General features: G+C 39.3%; 1 protein-coding gene and 1 non-coding gene across 3 annotated transcripts in view; both read right to left on the reverse strand.

The window, feature by feature from the left end:
* The window catches only part of WDR43 (WD repeat domain 43), a 54,197-nt gene that overhangs the window by 31,332 nt on the left and 2,803 nt on the right, over positions 1 to 20,062 (reverse strand). For both annotated transcript variants that reach the window (XM_515377.8, XM_063789199.1), the window contains exons 2-5: positions 15,313 to 15,450; positions 10,868 to 10,989; positions 4,739 to 4,859; positions 3,248 to 3,387 (exon numbers count right to left, since the gene is read on the reverse strand). In XM_515377.8, coding sequence (XP_515377.3) covers positions 3,248 to 3,387; positions 4,739 to 4,859; positions 10,868 to 10,989; positions 15,313 to 15,450 — 521 coding nt within the window. The remainder of the gene's footprint in view (positions 1 to 3,247; positions 3,388 to 4,738; positions 4,860 to 10,867; positions 10,990 to 15,312; positions 15,451 to 20,062) is intronic.
* LOC112208258 (small nucleolar RNA SNORD53/SNORD92) lies at positions 3,708 to 3,792 on the reverse strand. Its single transcript, XR_002942674.1, has one exon. It is a non-coding gene; the product is annotated as a small nucleolar RNA SNORD53/SNORD92 (small nucleolar RNA).

Genomic DNA, 20,062 nt, shown 5'->3' on the forward strand with positions numbered 1-20,062 from the left:
AAAAGCCTAAGATTTTGAATGCGTCTGCGTTGAATCTGTAGGTCAATTTGGGGAGAATTAACATTATAACGGTATTGAGTAAAGAGCACAGAAACAGACCTATATATACACACATATGCAGTTGATTGTCATTATTCATGGATTCCTTATTTGCAAAGTCATCTTTTGCAAAATTTTATTTGTAACCTCAAAATCACTGTAACAATTTTATGCTCCTTCAGGGGTGTAGACTAGTGAAAAATCTGAGTTGCCTAACACATTCAATGTCTTCAGCTAAGGTAGCTACATTCTGCCTTCCCGTTGCCGTTCTCATACTATCAACAAGTAGTTCACCTAGCACCATGTTTTTTGCATTTTTGTGCCTTCTTGGAGATTTCACTAATTACAACGGCCCCCAAGCATAATTCTGAAGTGCTCTATGGTGTTCCTAAGCACAAGAAGACTGGGATGTGCCTTACAGTGAAAGTATGTGTTAAATAAGCTTCACTCAGACATGAGTTGTAGTGCTCTGAATTCAAAGTTAATCAATCAAAAACATATGCATTAAATAAGATATCTTTAAATAGAAACAAACATAAAACAAGGTTTTATATATTAATGACAAAAATGTTACAAGCTGGCTACCTTTACAATATAAATAATATAAACAAAAAAATAAATAGATGAAAAAAATGTTACAACTGGAGGCTCATGGGAACCTAATCTATTTCCCCAAGGAGTAATGTTATTGACTAAATCAGTGTTCATGGGGACTTTATAGGACTTAACAATTATAAATAACGAGAACCGATATAGGGATAAGCGTGTGGGTGCAGGGATGTGTGGGTGTGTGTAGGTGTTCGGGGTTATAGGGGGAGGGGTATATGCAAAACCAAGTCAGCAGAGATAATCTTTTCAACAAATGATACTGGGATCCCTGGATATCCATAATGCAAAAACATGAATCTTAACATCCCAGCCATTAGAGAAAGCCAATTTAACAACACAAAATACCACTACCCACCTATTAGAATGGCTAAAATTAAATGCTATACCAAGTGTTGATGAGGATGTGAAGGAATTTTCATTTTTATACACTGCTGGTAAAAATGCAAAATGCTACAACCATTTTGAAAAAAAAATCTGGCAATGTCTTGAAAAGCTAAACGTACACCTATCATGATCCAGCCATTACACTCCTAGGTATTTACCCAAAAGAAATGAAATCACATGTCCATATAAAGACTTGTACACAAAAAATGTCTATAGCAATTGTATTTGTAATGGCCCAAAACCTGTCAACAAGTCTCTGAGAGATTACAAGAAGACATGAGGAAACACATTCATTATCTTGTTTGTGGTGAGGGTTTCACAATGTATATGTATGTTACAACTCATCAGTTTGTACACTCTGGTATGTGCAGTTCATTACATGTCAACTATACTTCAATATAGCTGTTTTTAAAATTTAGGTACAAATTTTAAAAAATAATACTTAACAAACATGATTTACAAACATGATTCAAATCAGCTTCTTTGGAGTTCAGAAGAAAATTAAGAGTTGATCTGATAAATTATAAATGTTTTCATGCAAAAATTCTTAGTAACATTCATTCTAACATGAAGTCATTCACGTATGCTCAAAATCTCTGCCATCAGACCACTATGCACAGTATCTTAACCAATCAATAGAAGGTAGTACTGGGGTTTGATTTATCTTTTAATCTTCATTCAGCAAGAAGCCTTCGAATGTTATATCCATAGAAATGTGTCTTTCAAAGGAAATTATCAGGGAACTTTAGGCCCGCTGTACCTATCCCCATGCAAATTTACACAGCTCATTGGGCAGCTTTTCAATATGGGTTTTAACATTTTCCTTTTGTGTGTGTGGTTAATTTTAAGTTTACTTCCTTTATTCCAGGAAGCACCCACATATAATAGACACTATTCAGGTTCTTAAGATTAACATAAAGCAACTTTTATTTTACTTAATGAAATTTTGTAGCTGGAGACTCCTAGGTACGAGGAAGCCTAAGCGGTAAAACATTTGAGATTGAAGCAACTCAGTAATGCCAGGGGACCCTGGTAGTAGATTTTAATTTTTTAGCACTACTAATTTCTTATGTAATTGTTAGACCCTCTAAAACTAAAAGAATTTATCTCCATTGGCTCTTCTCAAAAATCAAACACGAAACAAAACCAAATCCGTTTAATTACAAGAGACATAATTAGGAATTATGGTTTTGCTGGTGGTTTTGAAGGTAAACAGAGGCCCACATTTTGACTTCTGACCCCCACACAACTACCTTTTTAAGGAATACATATTGGATGAGTCCCACTTCTAAATGAGTATTATCTTGTATAAATTCATAGTAACTTTATATGGTGAAGAGCATGCTCAACTAATTATTACTAAGATGAGAACTGTCCATAAACAGCAGGGTGGTTTTTTTTTTCAAGCCAACTTCACCATCAGATGCTGCAATAAAATCCAGGAAATTTCTTTAAAAACTTTTTGATGACTTTGTATCACCAAATTTTTTGTTTTTTGAGATGGAGTTTGCTCTGTCGCCAGGCTAGAGTGCAGTGGCGGGATCTCGGCTCACTGCAACCCCCGCCTCCTGAGTCCAAGCAATTCTCCTGCCTCAGCCTCCCGAGTAGCTGGGACTACAGGCGTGCGCCACCATGCCCGGCTAATTTTTGTATTTTTAGTAGAGACAGGGTTTCACTATGTTGGCCAGGATGATCTCGATCTCTTCACCTCGTGATCCGCCCGCCTCGGCCTCCCAAAGTGCTGGGATGACAGGCATGAGCCACGGCGCCCGGCCTGATTTTTACTTTTAAAAGAGGTTTCAAAGGGAAGTAGTTAATAGCAGCTATTGCAAAAAGGAGTTACTGGAAATTCTGAGACAGCCAAGCAATTTTATGCCCTCCATAAACAGACACTACTGCATTAACCCAGTGGTGCCATATATTTCAAAATCAAAGGTCTTTCTAAATTTTTTAAAAGATATTCTAAATTGCCCAACCACAAAAATGTTCAGTCCACTGTATCACTAAACAAGCACAGGAGGCTTTAATACATAATGCACTTAATTTTTTCTCAGAAAGATCTGTTTTGTAGGCAGGCTCAATTTTTTATTATGACTCAATGTAAATCCAACATTAGATACAACAAATAAAGTCCCATATTCATAATTTACATTAACTACATAAGCTCTGACAGATTCTTTCAATGCTACCTCCCAAATCCAAAAGAACTACATACCAGACATTAAGTAACCGGTCATGTACTGCTCCAGATAAGAAATAAAGACCTGTAATTCCATCAAAGGGCTGGCTCTCATTAGGAGGTCTGATGGTAGTGAACATCAGTGACGAAACTGGCGTTGCATGTCCTGTGAAATGCTAGAGAAAGTTAAATCTCAGTTAGGAGAGCAGATTCAAAGCAGGGACAAAAATTAATAGTATATATTATCAAAACAAGCCATATGTGATACATATCGGAAAGGAGAGCTCCACGATGAAGTAACTGTTCAATTCAATTCTAAGCAAATAAGGTTATTTGTGCTATAATTCTCCCACTTTTTAAAAAAATCCATCTGAAAATACTGAAAATTTAGATGTTCCTTCTAACTCCCATGACCCTACCACTCCGCACCTTTGTTTCTTACATTCTTGAATTAAAGATTCACTTAATTCTATCCATTTTAAAAGGCGTACTTTGGGTGCTCAGACACAGCCAAGGAATTGTAGGTCCTCATTTTACTCTCAGTGAGTCGAAACCACAATATTAAGGCATCATCACAGCACCAAATATTCCGTAAGCCCTGAGTGAAACCTTTTTCCTCCTCCAAAAATATAATACTAAATCTCCACAGTCAAATACAGTAAGTGGACTAAATGCTGGATGTAGGCTAGAAATCAAAATTACCATAATCATCACATAGTAAAAACTTTTTTATTAAGAAAATCTTTTTTGAGCTAGGCCTGGTGGCAAGCGCCTATACTCCCAGCTACTCAGGAGGCTGAGGTGAGACATCGCTTGAGCCTGGGAGGTCAAGGCTGCAGTGAGCTATGATGGCGTCACTGCAGTCCAGCCTGGGCGACAGAGAGAGACCCTGTCTCAAAATCTGTTTTGTTTTTTAAAAGGTAACTTTCTTTTTTGTGGATACATAGTTGGTGTATATAATAAAATTTAAATTTTAAAAAAACCTTGTTTCGGCTGGGCGCGGTGGCTCACACCTGTAATCCCAGCACTTTGGGAGGCCGAGGCAGGCAGATCACAAGGCCAGGAGATCGAGACCATCATAGCTAACACGGTGAAACCCTGTCTCTACTAAAAAATACAAAAAATTAGCCAGGCGTGGTGGTGGGCGCCTGTAGTCCCAGCTACTCGGGAGGCTGAGGCAGGAGAATGGCGGTGAACCTGGGAGGTGGAGCTTGCAGTGAGCTGAGATCACGCCACTGCACTCCAGCCTGGGTGACAGAGTGAGACTCCATCTCAAAAAAAAAAAAAAAAACTTGTTTCTTGAATATTGGTTCTGTTCATTTTTCCAATACATTTGAAGTAGACATGTCTAGTCTCTTTAACATCAACAAATCAGACTAGGAGGCTAACTTTTATCCACTCAACTATTTGATGTACCTGACAATGAAGAATTTGTATTCTTAAAATAATATCTTATGGTTCAAACTTCTGCCTTTCTCTGTGTTTACTCTATAATTTTTATGCTTACAAATAATTTGATTCGCTCACCCTGTAGACTTCTTTGGTCTCCAAAACCCATAGTTTGATTGTTCGACCAGCTGAAAGCAACATCTTTCCATCTGGGCTGATACATAGGGAACTGACACTGCTATTGTCGCCTTTCCATTTGCTATATTGTGAAGAGAAAAAAAAGCATCTCAATACATGAGAGAAAACTTTACTCAGAGCAGAAAATAACAAAAAAACAAACTGAACAATCATTAAAAATATCGCCTCAGGTCCTGTGACAATTACATTCCCTAAAAGCTTGTGTCAGGTAACTAACCCTGGACATACCACTGTGATAAAAGCTTCATCGATTGCGTTCCTTAACACAGCACGATATCCCTTTGGCAGGCATGGGATAAAGATTCTCAACAAGTATCAGAAAATGAGTGAGTGAGAGTGATAAGAATGTAAAATGGGTAGTTGTACATCCTGTGACCCAGGAGATGAACTTTGCGAATGTCCAGGAAAGTTCCATACTGGCTAGACCCCCCCAAGCCCATCCTAACCCTACCTCAATTCTCGCTTTCTCTGGAAGGCTGGCCTTTAATTAATTCCCTTAATAACACAAACGATTTCTCTAAAGTTGCAACCCAAAAAGGTTATTTCTACCCTAAATCCACATGAATGTACCCCAATCTGACAGGTAAAAATTAATTAGGTACAAATGACTCCTTTTCACTACCTCAAATATGATTAGAAGCTGGAGTCTTTGCTGTTTGTTACTCATATTAATGCTGTCATAGGCAATAGGGAACTTGGCTATTCACTTATAAGAAGTAACAGCAGGGGCAGGGCATGGTGGCTCATGCCTCTAATCCCAGCACCTTGGGAGATTGAGGTGGGCAGATCGCCTGAGTCCAGGAGTTCGAGACCAGTCTGGGCAATACAGCGAGACCCTGACTCTACAAAAACTACAAAAATTAGCCAGGCATGGTGTAGTAGTCCCAGCTACTCAGGAGGCTGAGATGGTAGGATCGCTTGAGCCCAAGAGGCAGAGACTGCAATGAGCCAAGATCGCACCACTGCACTCCAGCCTGGGTGACAGAGCAAGACTCTGTCTCCAAAAAAAAAGGCAAGTAACAGTAGGAACCTGAATAACAAAAGAGGTTATTAAGAGGCTGGGCGCCGTGGCTCATGCCTGTAATCCCAGCACTTTGGGAGGCCGAGGTGGGCGGATCACAAGGTCAGGAGATCGAGACCATCCTGGCTAACATGGTGAAACCCTGTCTCTACTAAAAATTCAAAAAAATTAGCCAGGCATGATGGAGGACGCCTACAGTCCCCGCTACTCAGGAGGCTGAGGCAGGAGAATGGCGTGAACCTGGGAGGCGGAGCTTGCAGTGAGCTGAGATTGCACCACTGCACTCCAGCCTGGGCAAGAGAGCAAGACTCCGTCTCAAAAAAAAAAAAAGAGGTTATTAAGTGGAAGAAAACATATGGTTCTGCCAGTCAACAATGGAGTAAGTCAAATCAGTCATTAGAAAAACAAAATTAGATTCCTACATTATGCCACACATGCAAAAAAATTAACTGATTAAATTTAAAAGTATTTAAACAGGGTATGAGAATGTTTTTATAATCCTGGGGTTAAGAAAGGTCTTCCACAGCAATTACAAACCAGAAATTATAAAGAAAAAAAAAAAGACCTGATTTAATTACATAAAACTTCTGCTCCACAAATAAGTCATAAAATTAAAATATAAGTAAAAAGTGGCCAGGCGCAGTGGCTCACATCTGTAATCCCAGCACTTTGGGAGGCCAAGGCAGGTGCATCACTTGAGGCCAGGAGTTCAAGACCAGCCTGAACAACATGGTGAAACCTTGTCTCTACTAAAAATACAAAAATTAGCCAGGGCTGGTGGCAAACACTTGCAATCCCAGGTACTCGGGAGGCTGAGACAGGAGGATTGCTTGAACCCCGGAGGCAGTGTTTACAGTGAGCTGAGACACCACTGCTGCACTCCACCTGGGTGACGGAGTGAGACCCTATCTCAAAAACAATAAAAATTATAATTATATATATATATTTACACACACACACACGCACGTATCTGTATATATATGTAAAAAGCTAGAAAAAAGTATCAAAAATATATATTACAAAGGATTAATACTCACAATACACAAATAGCTCCTTCATATCAATAAGAAAAAGAGCTCAAAATAAAAACAGACAAAGGATATAAACAACCAAACAGGCAATTCATAGGAAAAATACAAATTGTTGATAAACACGAAATTCAACCTCACTGATAATCAAAGAAATGCAGCTATAATGTATGAGAGAACTTTTCCTTTACCCTTAACAGCTTCTGAAATTTTTGCCAATTTATCGATTCCCACAGCTTCAATTCTCATTTACATTCAATATTCAACATATACTCACTATGTTGATACATATATAAAAGACACAATCGCCATCCTGCCTAGACGAGGCTGATAAGCTTCCTTAATCTACTTCCCCACTCAGTATTGAAAATGCTAGTTAGGCTAATAATACCTTCTATCCTCCCCACACCCTAATCCCTCAGGAGCTTTGTAACTCAAAGCATAAATCAGCATGATCTGGGAACTTGTGAGAATTATGCACTCTCAAGCTCTAACCTAGTTACACCTACTAAATCAGATCTGTATGCACAAGTTAAGATGTATGTACATTTAAGCCTTAAGAAGCACTAGATGAAAAAATTCCTCTCTGGGAAATGTTAACTGGTTCCAGTGGAATGATCTACACATATTGGCATTTGACGGCTTCCCAATCACTCTATAAATGAAGCACAACAATTGAAAAGTCACACACTCACAACCAAGCCTTCCAATCAATACTTTTTCCCCCAAACAGGGTCTCACTGTGTTGCCCAGGCAAAGTGCAGTGGCAAGATAACAGCTTGCTGCAGCCTCGATCTCCTGAGCTCAGGTGACCCTCCTGCCCCAGCCTCTCAGGTGGCTGGGACTACAGGTACACACCACCACACCTGGCTAATTTTTTTCATTTTTGTAGAGAGGGGGTTCTCACTATGTTTCCCAGGACAGTCTCGAACTCCTAAGCTCAAGCAATCCTTCCACCTCAGCCTTCCAAAGTGCTGAGATTTTAGGCATAAGCCACCACGCCCAGCCACCAATCAGCTTTTTAATGCTTTGTTTCCAAATAGCAACAGGCAGCCCAGGATCTCCAGTGATTTGAAGGATGCCTTAAACATAAAAGAGGCCAAATCAAACAAATCAAAACACACCCACAATAGACAGGATGTAAGGAACAAAAGAAGATAATTCATGGCCAGGCATGGTAGCTCACACCTGTAATCCCAGCACTTTGGGAGGCCGAGGCGGGTGGATCACCTGAGGTCAGGAGTTTGAGACCCGCCTGACCAACATGCTGAAACCTCTACTAAAAATAAAAAATTAGCCAGGCATGGTGGCAGGTGCCCGTAATTCCAGCTACTCGGGAGGCTGAGGCAGAAGAATCGCTTGATTCCGGGAGGCAGAGGTTGCAGTGAGCTGAGATCGCGCCATTGCAATCCAGGCTGGGCAACAAGAGCGAAACTCCGTCTCAAGAAAAAGAAAGAAAAGAAAAAAAATCTCGGGATAATCATCATTCAGCAGAACTTACAAGACAGAGAAGTTTTCCAAGAAATGAATAAAATTGACTGACTGATGTGTCCAGAAACAACTGAGAAGATTTATACCACTAATAGAGAATGACCTAGTAACTAATGAAATGAAAACCAAGCAATTATAAACCCCAAGAAAAGCAAAATTTTGTACAAAAAAAAATATTAAACATAGGAAAGTCTAAGGCTCAGCTGTAACAATAATTAACTAGTCATAATGTAAACAAATTCTGCTTATCAAACACTGTGATACAACAATATTGAGAGAACTGGAAGGGGGAAAAGAAGGTAAGAGCTAAATCCTCATCTTCCACAACAGAAAATCAATACATAGCGTCTGGAACAGAAAACAAAATCAAGTAACGGCAGCATAAGAATGCTAACAATGAAGCTGGAAACATAATGAAATTATGAGACAACACAGTTTAGTGTATGAGAGGTCAGGCTCTTGTTTAATCTACTTCAAAACAGCAAAGTGGGGCTAAAGTTCACCTCACAGGCTTATGATTACATACAATAAAGCGCACATGTGTTGAATGGCTCTTTGAACATTACTAGTCCCTATGTGAAGGACCTATCTTTGTGACCTCTCATCCAGAATACAGTAACACAGGCCCTACCCCAGACCTACTGGATCAGAACCTCTGCAGGCATTTCTAACAGGTTACTAACATAGAAACTACTGTGTCTGCTACAAGTAAATGGAGCACAAATACTCACTGAGCCATCAGGGAGATGATTTACTTACCTGCATCTCCAACCCCAAACCCCTACTTAAATCTAAGCCTCTAGCACCACCCTGTCTGCTGGGTCTTATCTTTCACATAATGTTATTTCAAAGCCAACTTGTCTAAAAACCCCAAAACCATGTATCTCTTCTGACCATAATTTCTATCCTCTACCATGCATTATCCCCCTAGTACCTCCTCCCTCTAAATTGGTTTACTTGCCTAGTTAGCAAAGCTGAAAACTAAACTCAATATCCCAACTCAATGATTGCAATCATTCCCATTTTAACTTCCCACACTTACCATCCTACAACCAGATTACAGTAACAACCTATCTGCCTTCTCTGCCTTTAACTAGCTCCTTCCCCTAAACTCTACAAATTGCTGACAGATTACTTTTTCCTAAAGCATTACTCTGAATACTCTATCCCAGAGACACTGACCTGCAGTGGCTTTTTTTTTTTGAGACGGAGTCTCGCTCTGTCGCCCAGGCTGGAGTGCAGTGGCGTGATCTTGGCTCACTACAAGCTCCGCCTCCCGGGTTCACGCCATTCTCCTGCCTCAGCCTCCCGAGTAGCTGGGACTACAGACGCCCGCCACCACGCCCAGCTAATTTTTTTTGTCTTTGTAGTAGAGATGGTACCCCATGTTAGCCAGGATGGTCTCAGTCTCCTGACCTCATGATCCTCCCGCCTTGGCCTCCCAAAGTGCTGGGATTACAGGCGTGAGCCACCAAGCCCAGCATTTTTTTTTTTTTTTTGAGACAGCGTCTTGCTCCATCACCCAGGCTGAAGTGCAGTGGCACAATCATGGCTCACTACAGCCTCAACCTCCCAGGCTCAAGCAATCCTCCCACTTCAGACTCGTATCTGGGGCCACAGGCCATGCATGCCACCACACCCAACTTTTTTTTTTTTTTTTTTTTGTAGAGAGGTGGTTCTCACTATGTTGTTCAGTCTGGTCTCAAGCAATCCTCCCACCTTGGCCTCCCAAAGTGCTGGGATTACAGGCATGAGCCACTGCACTTGGCCAATGGCTCTCTCTTGCATACCAGACAGAATCTAAAATCCCAACTGTACCAGAACTAAAAAGAGCAGGATTAGAATCCCTTCTCTGGCAGCTGCAGGACCATGGGCATCATTTTCCTCATGAGGGTCCTCAACTACACAGTAGGTGGAACTATATTCAACAGCCCACATTTACTAAGCATCTCCTATACGGCCAACCTCAGGATCAGGTGGTTGAACTATAATCAATGGTCTATAATCTTTACCTATGACACAAGGCCAGGCTCTTAGGATCCTTTGACCCATATCATCTGCCATCCATTATCCCCTAGTATGTCCCTCCTCTGAATTAGTTTGCTCTGTGCCAAGTCAATCTTTTACATTCCTGTCTCCCTCCATTTGTTCTTGCCATCTCCCCAACTTCTTTTCTCCACCCTTGAAAGCATTCTCCCACCCTCCTCTATCCAAATCTTACCTGTCCTAGAAGGTCCAACTGAAATCCCTTCTCCTCCTCCAGGCCTTCCCAACACTACTGTACTCGGCTGACAAATAGTCACATGCTACCTTGTGACATCTCTCATACAGTTGCTTTATTTTTGTACCATTTTTAGCTTTTATGTATTTTATGTGTTTTAGTATTTTATGTATTAAAATCTTGCATGCTCGATTTGATTAAAAGTTCTTTGTAAATGGAACCTATAACCTTATTAATGTCTGCATTCCCCACAAGTCCAGCATTTATCCACGTCTACTGTATTTCCTGATACCATGAATGTTACTCACCACTTTACTTTGCATGTCTGTACGTTCCATTCCACAATATGTTTATCATCTGAACAACTATATAAACAGCCACTGTCTTGATGCCACTGTATGCAGTTGACTCTGTTGTCATGTCCACCACTCTGTAGATTTAAAAAAAAAAAAAAAATTTATGGCTGGTCTCAAACTCCTGGGCTCAAATGATCCTCCTTCCTCGCTCTCCCAAGATGCTGGGATTACAGGCATGAGCCACTGCTCCTGGCCCACACGTGGATATTTCAGATCAGTAGAACTACATAGAGCCAATGGTATATTTTTTGAAAAGGTTCCACTGGTGATCTGAGGCCAGTCATTGGCAGAGGATGTGAAAGGCAAATAGAGGCGACCATGTTAGAGATGTAGTTAATAATATGTAGAGGTAGGAGTCAACTCTTCTTTTTCTTAACTGACAAATGAAAATGAATATATTTATGGTGTATAAAAAAAAATTTAAGAAGAAAATAAAACTTGTCTCATATATTATGATAATATGAACCCTAGAGTCATTACCAAATAATTAACTAAAATGTTAGGCCTTAACCTAACTAAAAGCTTTAACCTTTATCTATCCATTTGAGTTTTCCAACATCAAAAATGAGATAAACAGGGCAGGCTTGGTGGCTCACGCCTGTAATCCCAGCACTTTGGGAGGCTGAGGCAGGCGGATCACCTGAGGTCAGGACCAGCCTGACCAACATGGCAAAACTCCCATCTTTACTAAAAAAATACAAAATTAGCTGGGTGTGGTAGCACATGCCTGTAATCCCAGCTACCTGAGAGGCTGAGGCAGGAGAATCATGTGAACCTGGGAGGCAGAGGTTGCAGTGAGCCAAGATTGCGCCATTGCCTCCAGCCTGGGCAACAACAGTGAAACTCCATATCCAAAAAAAAAAAAAAGAAGAGAGAGATAAACAGCTAGAATTTCAAAATGTTAACTTTCCTTCTCCTGTTTAAAAATAAATAAATAAACTACTTCCACGCCCCAAGTCAGCATTTAAGGTAAAAATCAAGTATAGTCAAAAATATCCTCGAAAAATCTCTTGTAAAAAAATGTACCAAAGCTATGTCTCAAAACAAAAATCACTGTTACTTCAGGTAAACACTAAATGCTTCCTTGTACTATGGGGCCATAGCATATAAACAATACTTATACATTTACAGCATAGCAAGATGCCCACTCACTAAGAGGCATGTAGGAATAGAAACTGAGAAGAGCTCATTCATGTTCCCCATCTCACAAACATTCCAGGACTAACTCACTTAGCAGAATGAGGTGCTAAATCACCCACACTGCAAGCATTTCATTCTTTCTACCTGAAGTCACATTTATCCATTATCCATTATCCCCTAGTATGCCCCTCCTCTGAATTAGTTTGCTCAGTGCCAAGTCAACCTTTTACATTACTGTCTCCCATTCCTGTCTCCCCTCATTTGCTCTTGCCATCTCCCCACCTTCCTCTCCCCACCCTTGAAAGGATTCTCCACCCTCCTCTATCCAAATCTTACCTATCCCAGAAGGTCCAAATGAAATCACTTCTCCTCCAGGCCTTCCCAACACTGCTGGAACTCATCTGACAAATAGTCACATGCTATCTTGTGACATCTCTCCTACAGTTACTTTACTTTTGTATCATTTTTAGCTTTATGTATTAAAATCTTGCAGGAATAAAGTAAATACGTATACAATGAAACACCACTATGTACATATCTAAGCTAAGAATAAAAGTGATTACTCAAAATTACTAAAGCTACTTGGAAATAACATTGTTACCACTTCAAAAGAAAAATATTTTAAAATGTTACATTCAGTTACTTTCCTTCCTTCCTATCAGCTGTGTACTCCAAGAACTAAGTCTTATATACACGCAAGTAACTAAAGGATATGAACAGATACATTCCACAGAAAGAATTCAGTTAGAAAATATACCAAAATATTCAACCTTGTTAGTAATCAAAGAAATACAAACCAAAACAAAGTGGCATTTTTAGTCTGTTCCTGTAGCAATGTGTTTAGCCTTATGATGCCCATGCTGGTGAGGTTACATAATACTATTGCCAGCAGCAGTGTAAACTAGCATACCCTTTTGGAAAGCAATTTAGCGATGTGTTCACTCACTTGTTCACTTACTCATTCAACAAATATTTACTAAATACCACTTACAAGCCAGGCACTTTCAATACATTATTACATTTAAGTCTTAATAAAATCATGCAAGGTAGGTTGTTAATACCCATTTAAAGGATGAGAAGTTAAATTATTCACACATGATCACACAAGTAGTAGGATTCAACCTCAGGACAGACTAGCTCCAAAGCCTGGTCCTTTTCCACCTTACCATACCATCCCAGTACCCCTCACCCTGACCCTCTTGACTCCTTTTTGATAAATTCATCCCTGTCGAAGATGTATTTACAATCTCGTAAGGTTGTGAAATGATATAAAAAGGAGTTCTAGGCTGGGTATGGTGGCTCATGCCTGTAACCCCAGCACTTTGGGAGGCCAAGCAGGCAGATCACACGAGGCCAGGAGTTCGACACCAGCATGGCCAACATGACAAAACCCCATCTCTACTAAAAATACAAAAATGAGCCAGCTATGGTGGTGCACGTCTGTAATCCCAGCTACTCAGGAGGCTGAGGCACGAAAATCACTTGAACCCAGGAGGCAGAGGTTGCAGTGAGCTGAGACCGCAACACTGCACTCTAGCCTGGGCGACAGAGTGAGACTCAGTCTTTAAAAAAAAATAAGTCTTCTAGGCTCCAGCAGCCACAGCAGCTGAGCAGCTATCACACTGCACAAGATGCTAGGTACCTGCTGAACACAAAAAACCTATTCAATTAAAGGATAGGCTCCTACCTATAGTAGGTGTAAGAGCTCACCTGAGGACCACACTCGACTTGGAGGAGGGGGGAAGAATATAGGGAAGAATGCTTTCTTGAGATGGATCTCTGAATGCTTTAAAATTCATTTATAGTTGAGTATTATTTTTGTAATCTTTAATATAAAAACAAGTAATACATTCCTAAATGCAAACTTAAAATCAGATTAAAATATTCCTCTACCAAATTACCTGTTTCTTTGTTGTCGTTGTTGCTGTTTTATTGGGCTATTCAGTAGTGGTAATGATACTGCTGAGATAAAGTACTTATCTCCTATCACTGATATTAAGCATAAATTAGTAAAAATTATTCCAGAAAGTATTTTTATACTACATATATAGCAACCCTTTGGCTCACTAATTTTAGGTTAGTAATTCTGTGAATCCATGTAAGAAAAAGAAATTGTTTTACAACAATTTAAAAATCTGGAAACCCCTAAATGGTCAACAAGTAACATAATGGACTATCCCACTTGTTGGGATTTTAAGCAGTCACTAAAAATCTCTATAACCAGTTATTGACAAATATAAGATAGTTATGTTGTAATCTAATGAAAAAAATCAGGATACAAACTAGATGAACAGAAAGCCAACTATATTTTTTTAATGTATGTATAAAGCAAAGAAATATACAAATTATTAAGAGGATCTCTCGGCGACAGACTTAGGTATAAATTTTTTTCCTTTTCAACTTTATGTAGTTACAAATTTCCTATAGACAAATGTTATTTAAAACAAAAAACTTAAAACACTCCTATATACAGAAGTCCAGCGAACAAAAACACACTGCAATAGATATTGTCTGAACCTACTAGACCAGTTCGGTTACTGTCTTCCAATGCCAAACCGTCCTTTATATTCTGCTGTGATGCTGGGACTCAGCAACCTGATTTCTGATTTCCCAGCTCGATCCACAGGTTCTACCAATAGCAACTGCTAGAGGGAGACAAGGATGGAGAGAGAAGGGACTTGTTCCTTCCTGTCTCTTTATTTGCATCACCCCAACAGTGGTAATGCCCAACAGCAGCAGCTGAACCCAATATCCAATTTATCCAACCCTAGGAGAACCAGTCTCATCATCTCCATCAGAGACACTAGCACCAGGCAGCTGGAGCCTCCTTCTCAGTTTGAGGTCTGGATCCCATGCCCATGGGGCCACTCTTCAAGAGACAGCAACAGCAGCACAACACTTGCCCCTAAAAGATCTCAGTGTTAGCAGTAACTTCAACTGCCTCCTTTATTCCCCTAGGTCAAGAGGTGGGGAGATGCTTTCCACAGCTGCTATCTATGATTCCTCAGAGTTCCTGTAACCCTTCCTTATTTTAAACCTAGTCAATAAGTCTTCATACTCTGACCCATAATAAGGACTGCTGTTAACTATTATAGCTTTTATCAAATATTACTATTCAGTTATTTAAACGTAGATGAGACTGAAAACTGTCCCTACTGCACAGATCCCATCACATACCTTGAAGTGTTTTTTTTAATAATCTCTAATAATCAGCTTCCCTGTCACATCACTTTTAAATAAAATATACACACACTTACTATTAATTTACTGTGTAATTCTCCTTTTACTGTGCTGTATAATAAAATGCTACCAACTGCTGTGCCAAGAGCCAATAAGTCAGTCTGGTTACTCATTCCTACAGCTTCTGATTTCCTTTTTTTCCTCTGGGGACTTTCCTGGAAAAAAAGAAAAACAATGTTTTTATTTAGTATTGCAAATACTAAAACATCGTTAATGAACAAATACAAATGCCCACCAGCCCACAAAAGACATTTTAAAAGAGGGGAAAAGAGAAGCTATTGGGTGATTTACTTCTCACTACTTCAAAAAGAAATCCCTCCAATGGGAAAAGAAACTCGTAATTCTATGTCCCCTGTCTCCCACCCCTATGGAAAAAAGGCAGCAAATAGGAAAACCTAGTACGTTCTTGGTACTCTCCTAACAGGTCCAAGAAGCCTCAATGCTGTTTCCACTTCTCAGAAACAGGCCGCCCCTCCTGACAGGTCCAACCTAAGCGAAGCCTTCACTCCCCAACCAAAGAGATTCATACCCAAAAATCTATGAATCCGTAAGTCCATATCTAAGCAGCCAACTCTCCTTTTCCTCTCCTAATTTTTCCACAAATTCTAGCTTAGTTGTCAAGAAAAGAGCCTCAAAAGTTTTTACCTTTATAAACGTGCATTAACTTCAATTTGAGTCAACAAATAGCTTTAACTAGTAGAGCAGCTCAGAGCACACAAGAGAGAAGTTGCCCCAGTGACTGGTCAAGGGCTGGCTCAGTGATTCAGTGACTTCAGAGACAAAAGTCTCACTCAAGTGGCAAATGCCACAAGACTTCTTTCATTTCAAAAGTGATGTTAACAGCTCATGTCTTCCCAACAAAAAGACAATGACCCTAACTTAAAAGCACTACATCAGTTTATAATGCTGAGTATTTATTATGATTTCAGAACTTCTCTTCCGTGTTTTTTTAAATTACGGCTCACCAGCCTATATGTTTTTAGCATAAAGTTCTGAGAAATCCATTCTTTCACTGTAAAACAAGCCAATACCATAGAAAAGAGAATATCTTCTTAATAGTGCAGGATCTTAGCTCTACAGCACGCATGGGCACGCACACAGCCCAAGACACCTAAAAATCTGTCTTAATTCAAGAAAAACCAATGACAACCACAACGTTACCAGTGCATAAAGAGTGTCAGGGAGTAGACTTAAAAAGCACTTTCCATTTTTTTCTTTTAGTTATCCTAGGGGGATTTTACATTTAAAGAATTTGATTCATTGGACACAGATGAAATGCAGTCTAACAAAAAAAGGTAACCTACTTACAGAAAAAAATAATACACATCTTGCAAGTCCTTAGAAATATATCTTGCAAGTCCTTAGAAATGTACTAATAAACACAAAAGAGAAGTTACAATTAAAAGCCAAAGTACAAAGTCTGATGGTCTCATTTAATTTGTTGAAACATTGAAACCTCAATTTTAGGAGTGTTCTAGGTCCCCGTTTCAGTTACATGAATTTCTAAAGCTACCTTTGAATGATTCCAGGGGCAAAAATAATTTCTGTATAAGGTTATAAATACAAACACCTATTTCAGGCAAGGAGAGTTGGGGGAAGTACATTAACCTAGTACCATCTCAGCAGGAAAAGATTCAACTTTTTAAAAAGATTCCAAGAAGGCTGAGTGTGGTGGCTCACGCCTGTAATCCCAGCACTTTGGGAGGCTGAGGCAGGTGGATCACGAGGTCAGGAGTTCAAGACCAGCCTGGCCAACATGGTGAAACCCCGTCTCTACTAAAAATACAAAAAAAATTAGCCGGGCGTGGTGGTGGGCGCTAGTAATCCCAACTACTCAGGTGTCAGAGAATTGCTTGAACCCGGGAGGCAGAGGTTGCAGTGAGCCGAGATCCTGCCACTACACTCCAGCCTGGGCGACACAGACTCATCTCAAACAAAACAAAACAAAAAAAGATTCCACGAAATCTTTCTTCTACTCTTGGTTTTCCCAAATAAAAACTATCTAAATGGAAGTTTCTCGAAGTGTGAAACAAAGACAGGTCCAAATATGCGTATGCTTTATTGCCAATTTGAATTTCCATTAAAAAGCACAAAGAAATTTTAGAAATTTACATAGCCTATGTCAAGCATAACATAGTCAAAGCCTTAATTTCTGCATCTGCAAATCTCTGTATTTTTTGGTAGAAGCAAGCAGGGGCAGGCGTTAAGGAATATCTACAGCATTTATGACCAACTTTAAGAATAACTGGTCTAAACCTAAATATTACTCCAATTTATTAAACTTAACTCAGGACTCATTTATTTTTCAGGTTGGATGGTCTTTATTCAGCAGGATAAGCATATTTAAAAAGGTAACACATCAGACCAGAAGTGTATATAACCAATGTACATTTTAATGAAAACTGATATTCCAAGTATTACCCATACTAAATATTTTTCAAACCAAGAGTTTAGTGCTACTGATTATAGATGAGAAACTTCTGTTGGCATTTACTATCTAAACATGTTATTCCTGTGATCAAAAAAACTTCAATGACTCTCCAGAGAATAAATCAATATAAACAGTTCTATGGCATTTAAAAGCATCCACAATTTGCCTTCAACCCACCTTCTCTAGTCTTATCTCCAATTCCATCCTTAGGTTAACACTCCCTATACACCCATTTTCCTATTTTGCTTTTGCTTTTCCTTCACTTGGAAGGGGACCTTTCCTACTCACCTCAATTTTCATTGGTTAAAAATCCTATCCATGCTTTAAGGCCCACCTCAAATACCACCTCCTCCACGGAAACTTCTTTCCCTTAAGACACATGTCATACCCTGCATTAGACACGGCAAATATGAAATGTATTTCTTCTTTTACACTTTAGTCACAGTCAGTTGTGTTTCCTCTTAAGTGCCCAGCACAGATTATACAGATAAATATATTAAGTAATAAAAAGGTAGGCTAAAAAATTTAGTTTATATATTTGTAACTGGAAAATCTCAATTCCTGAAGGCATCAGAAGTGAATACCCCAAGGAGGTGATTTCTCGGACTAAGGAGTCTTTTCCACCATGAAGGGCAAACTGAGTTAAGCAATGAATACTGAAACCTGTCTTATGAGAAAAGCTTATCAGCATTTGATCCATCATCAGCATTTGATCCAGAAACAATCAGAAGGCTGAGGGAGAATCTGAATGGCACATGTGCATAATTTATAAAAGCAAGGAGTTGTACAGATGGGAGGAAGACAGGAAAAAAGCACATTCAGGTGATGAGAAGTCTGAATTTGTACAGTAATTAAAGTAATGACTTTTTAGACTAAAATCCCAGAAAAAGAGGAGTTTTACATGCAGTCACTACACTCTCATAAAAATACACATATAGAAACAAGCTTCACAGAGAAACTTCCCTGTACTCTGATACTTTCCATTCTATTTTTTTTTTTAATGTTACAATCCACTAAGTTTATTACATAATCCACTAATGGATCAAAATCTGCTCTGAGAAATACTGAACTCTAGACACCAAAAAGTATGCCAAGTTTCAAGTTTCATTCTGCAATTAGTCTCCTAATCCATTTCTTCATCTATCTCACTGCCACTGCATGTGTGTAAGTTTCACAGATAACAGTGAACAAAATGTATTCATTTTACAAAAAATCACATACAGTGTTTATAACAAATCAATTAAGTCCTAATACACAGAAACTTCTATTTCTGCCAATCAGATCTATCTGCAACCTTTACTTCTTAGGAAGTTTAACTGTTAGCAAGACCTCAAGACAGACCACTGCACAGCACATGTGAACTGCCCTACATCTCTAAGGGATGGTAATGCAGATACCCAACTCAGACACCCTGTCCAATGTCTGAAATGCCATGTGTTTCATTCAACAAGTACTAAGCTGTATAGGGTCATCTTAATTGCAGTGACAGCAAAGCAGTATAAACACATTTACTGTGATAGCCAATAGCAGACAAGGTCTGTTAGAGAAGAAAAAGCATAAAAGTCGGAAGACTTTCAAAAGTTTGAAGACAATCAAATAGCAGCATCAGTTCCTAGGTGGCTAAGTCACTTTACTATGTGGCTTTGGTAGAGAATATAATTAACATTTCTGCCTCAGTTTACACACATAAACTTGAGGAACTCTTAAAAACAGCATCCATCTAGATAGAGTCCATCCATTTGTATTTTTGCACTTTCCTATCTTCTTGTCCGCATTAAAGGTCCTCTTCCCCCAGGCTCCAAAGACCAAATGGAATGCTCAGCTACATAACATACAAAAACCCTCTAAAAACTATTGTGGCACGAATGCAAAGTATTGTAATCATTCTGTGACCAACAAGAGGTGACAATCTAATTTTTCTAAACACCTGTGAACCACAAACTTAACCCGTTACCCAAGAAACCCAGCACTAACTAATCTTTCTCCATTGATGAGTTATCATCACCACACTTTGTCCTTGCGTAGCAAACTGACAATTACTAAACCAAACATAGAATACTTTTCTTACAAATTGATTTACCATATTAAATGCCATATTAAATGGTAAAATGAGTCCAGATTCACTCAATAATAACATTTATTAAGCCACTTATTACATACTAGGCCATGCTACACCAGTCACATACATTGCCTAATTTGATCCTGAGGATCCTAAAAGGTGGGTGATGATACCTCTATTTCAAATTTGAGAGTACTATATGTCATCATATAGCAGGACCTTAACAAAATGCTGGAAAGTGGGTTCAGAGTAACATCCTTTTCATGCCTCATACACT

The sequence above is a fragment of the Pan troglodytes genome, chromosome 12 (genome assembly GCF_028858775.2).
Source record: "Pan troglodytes isolate AG18354 chromosome 12, NHGRI_mPanTro3-v2.0_pri, whole genome shotgun sequence".
Taxonomy (NCBI): Eukaryota; Metazoa; Chordata; class Mammalia; order Primates; family Hominidae; genus Pan; species Pan troglodytes.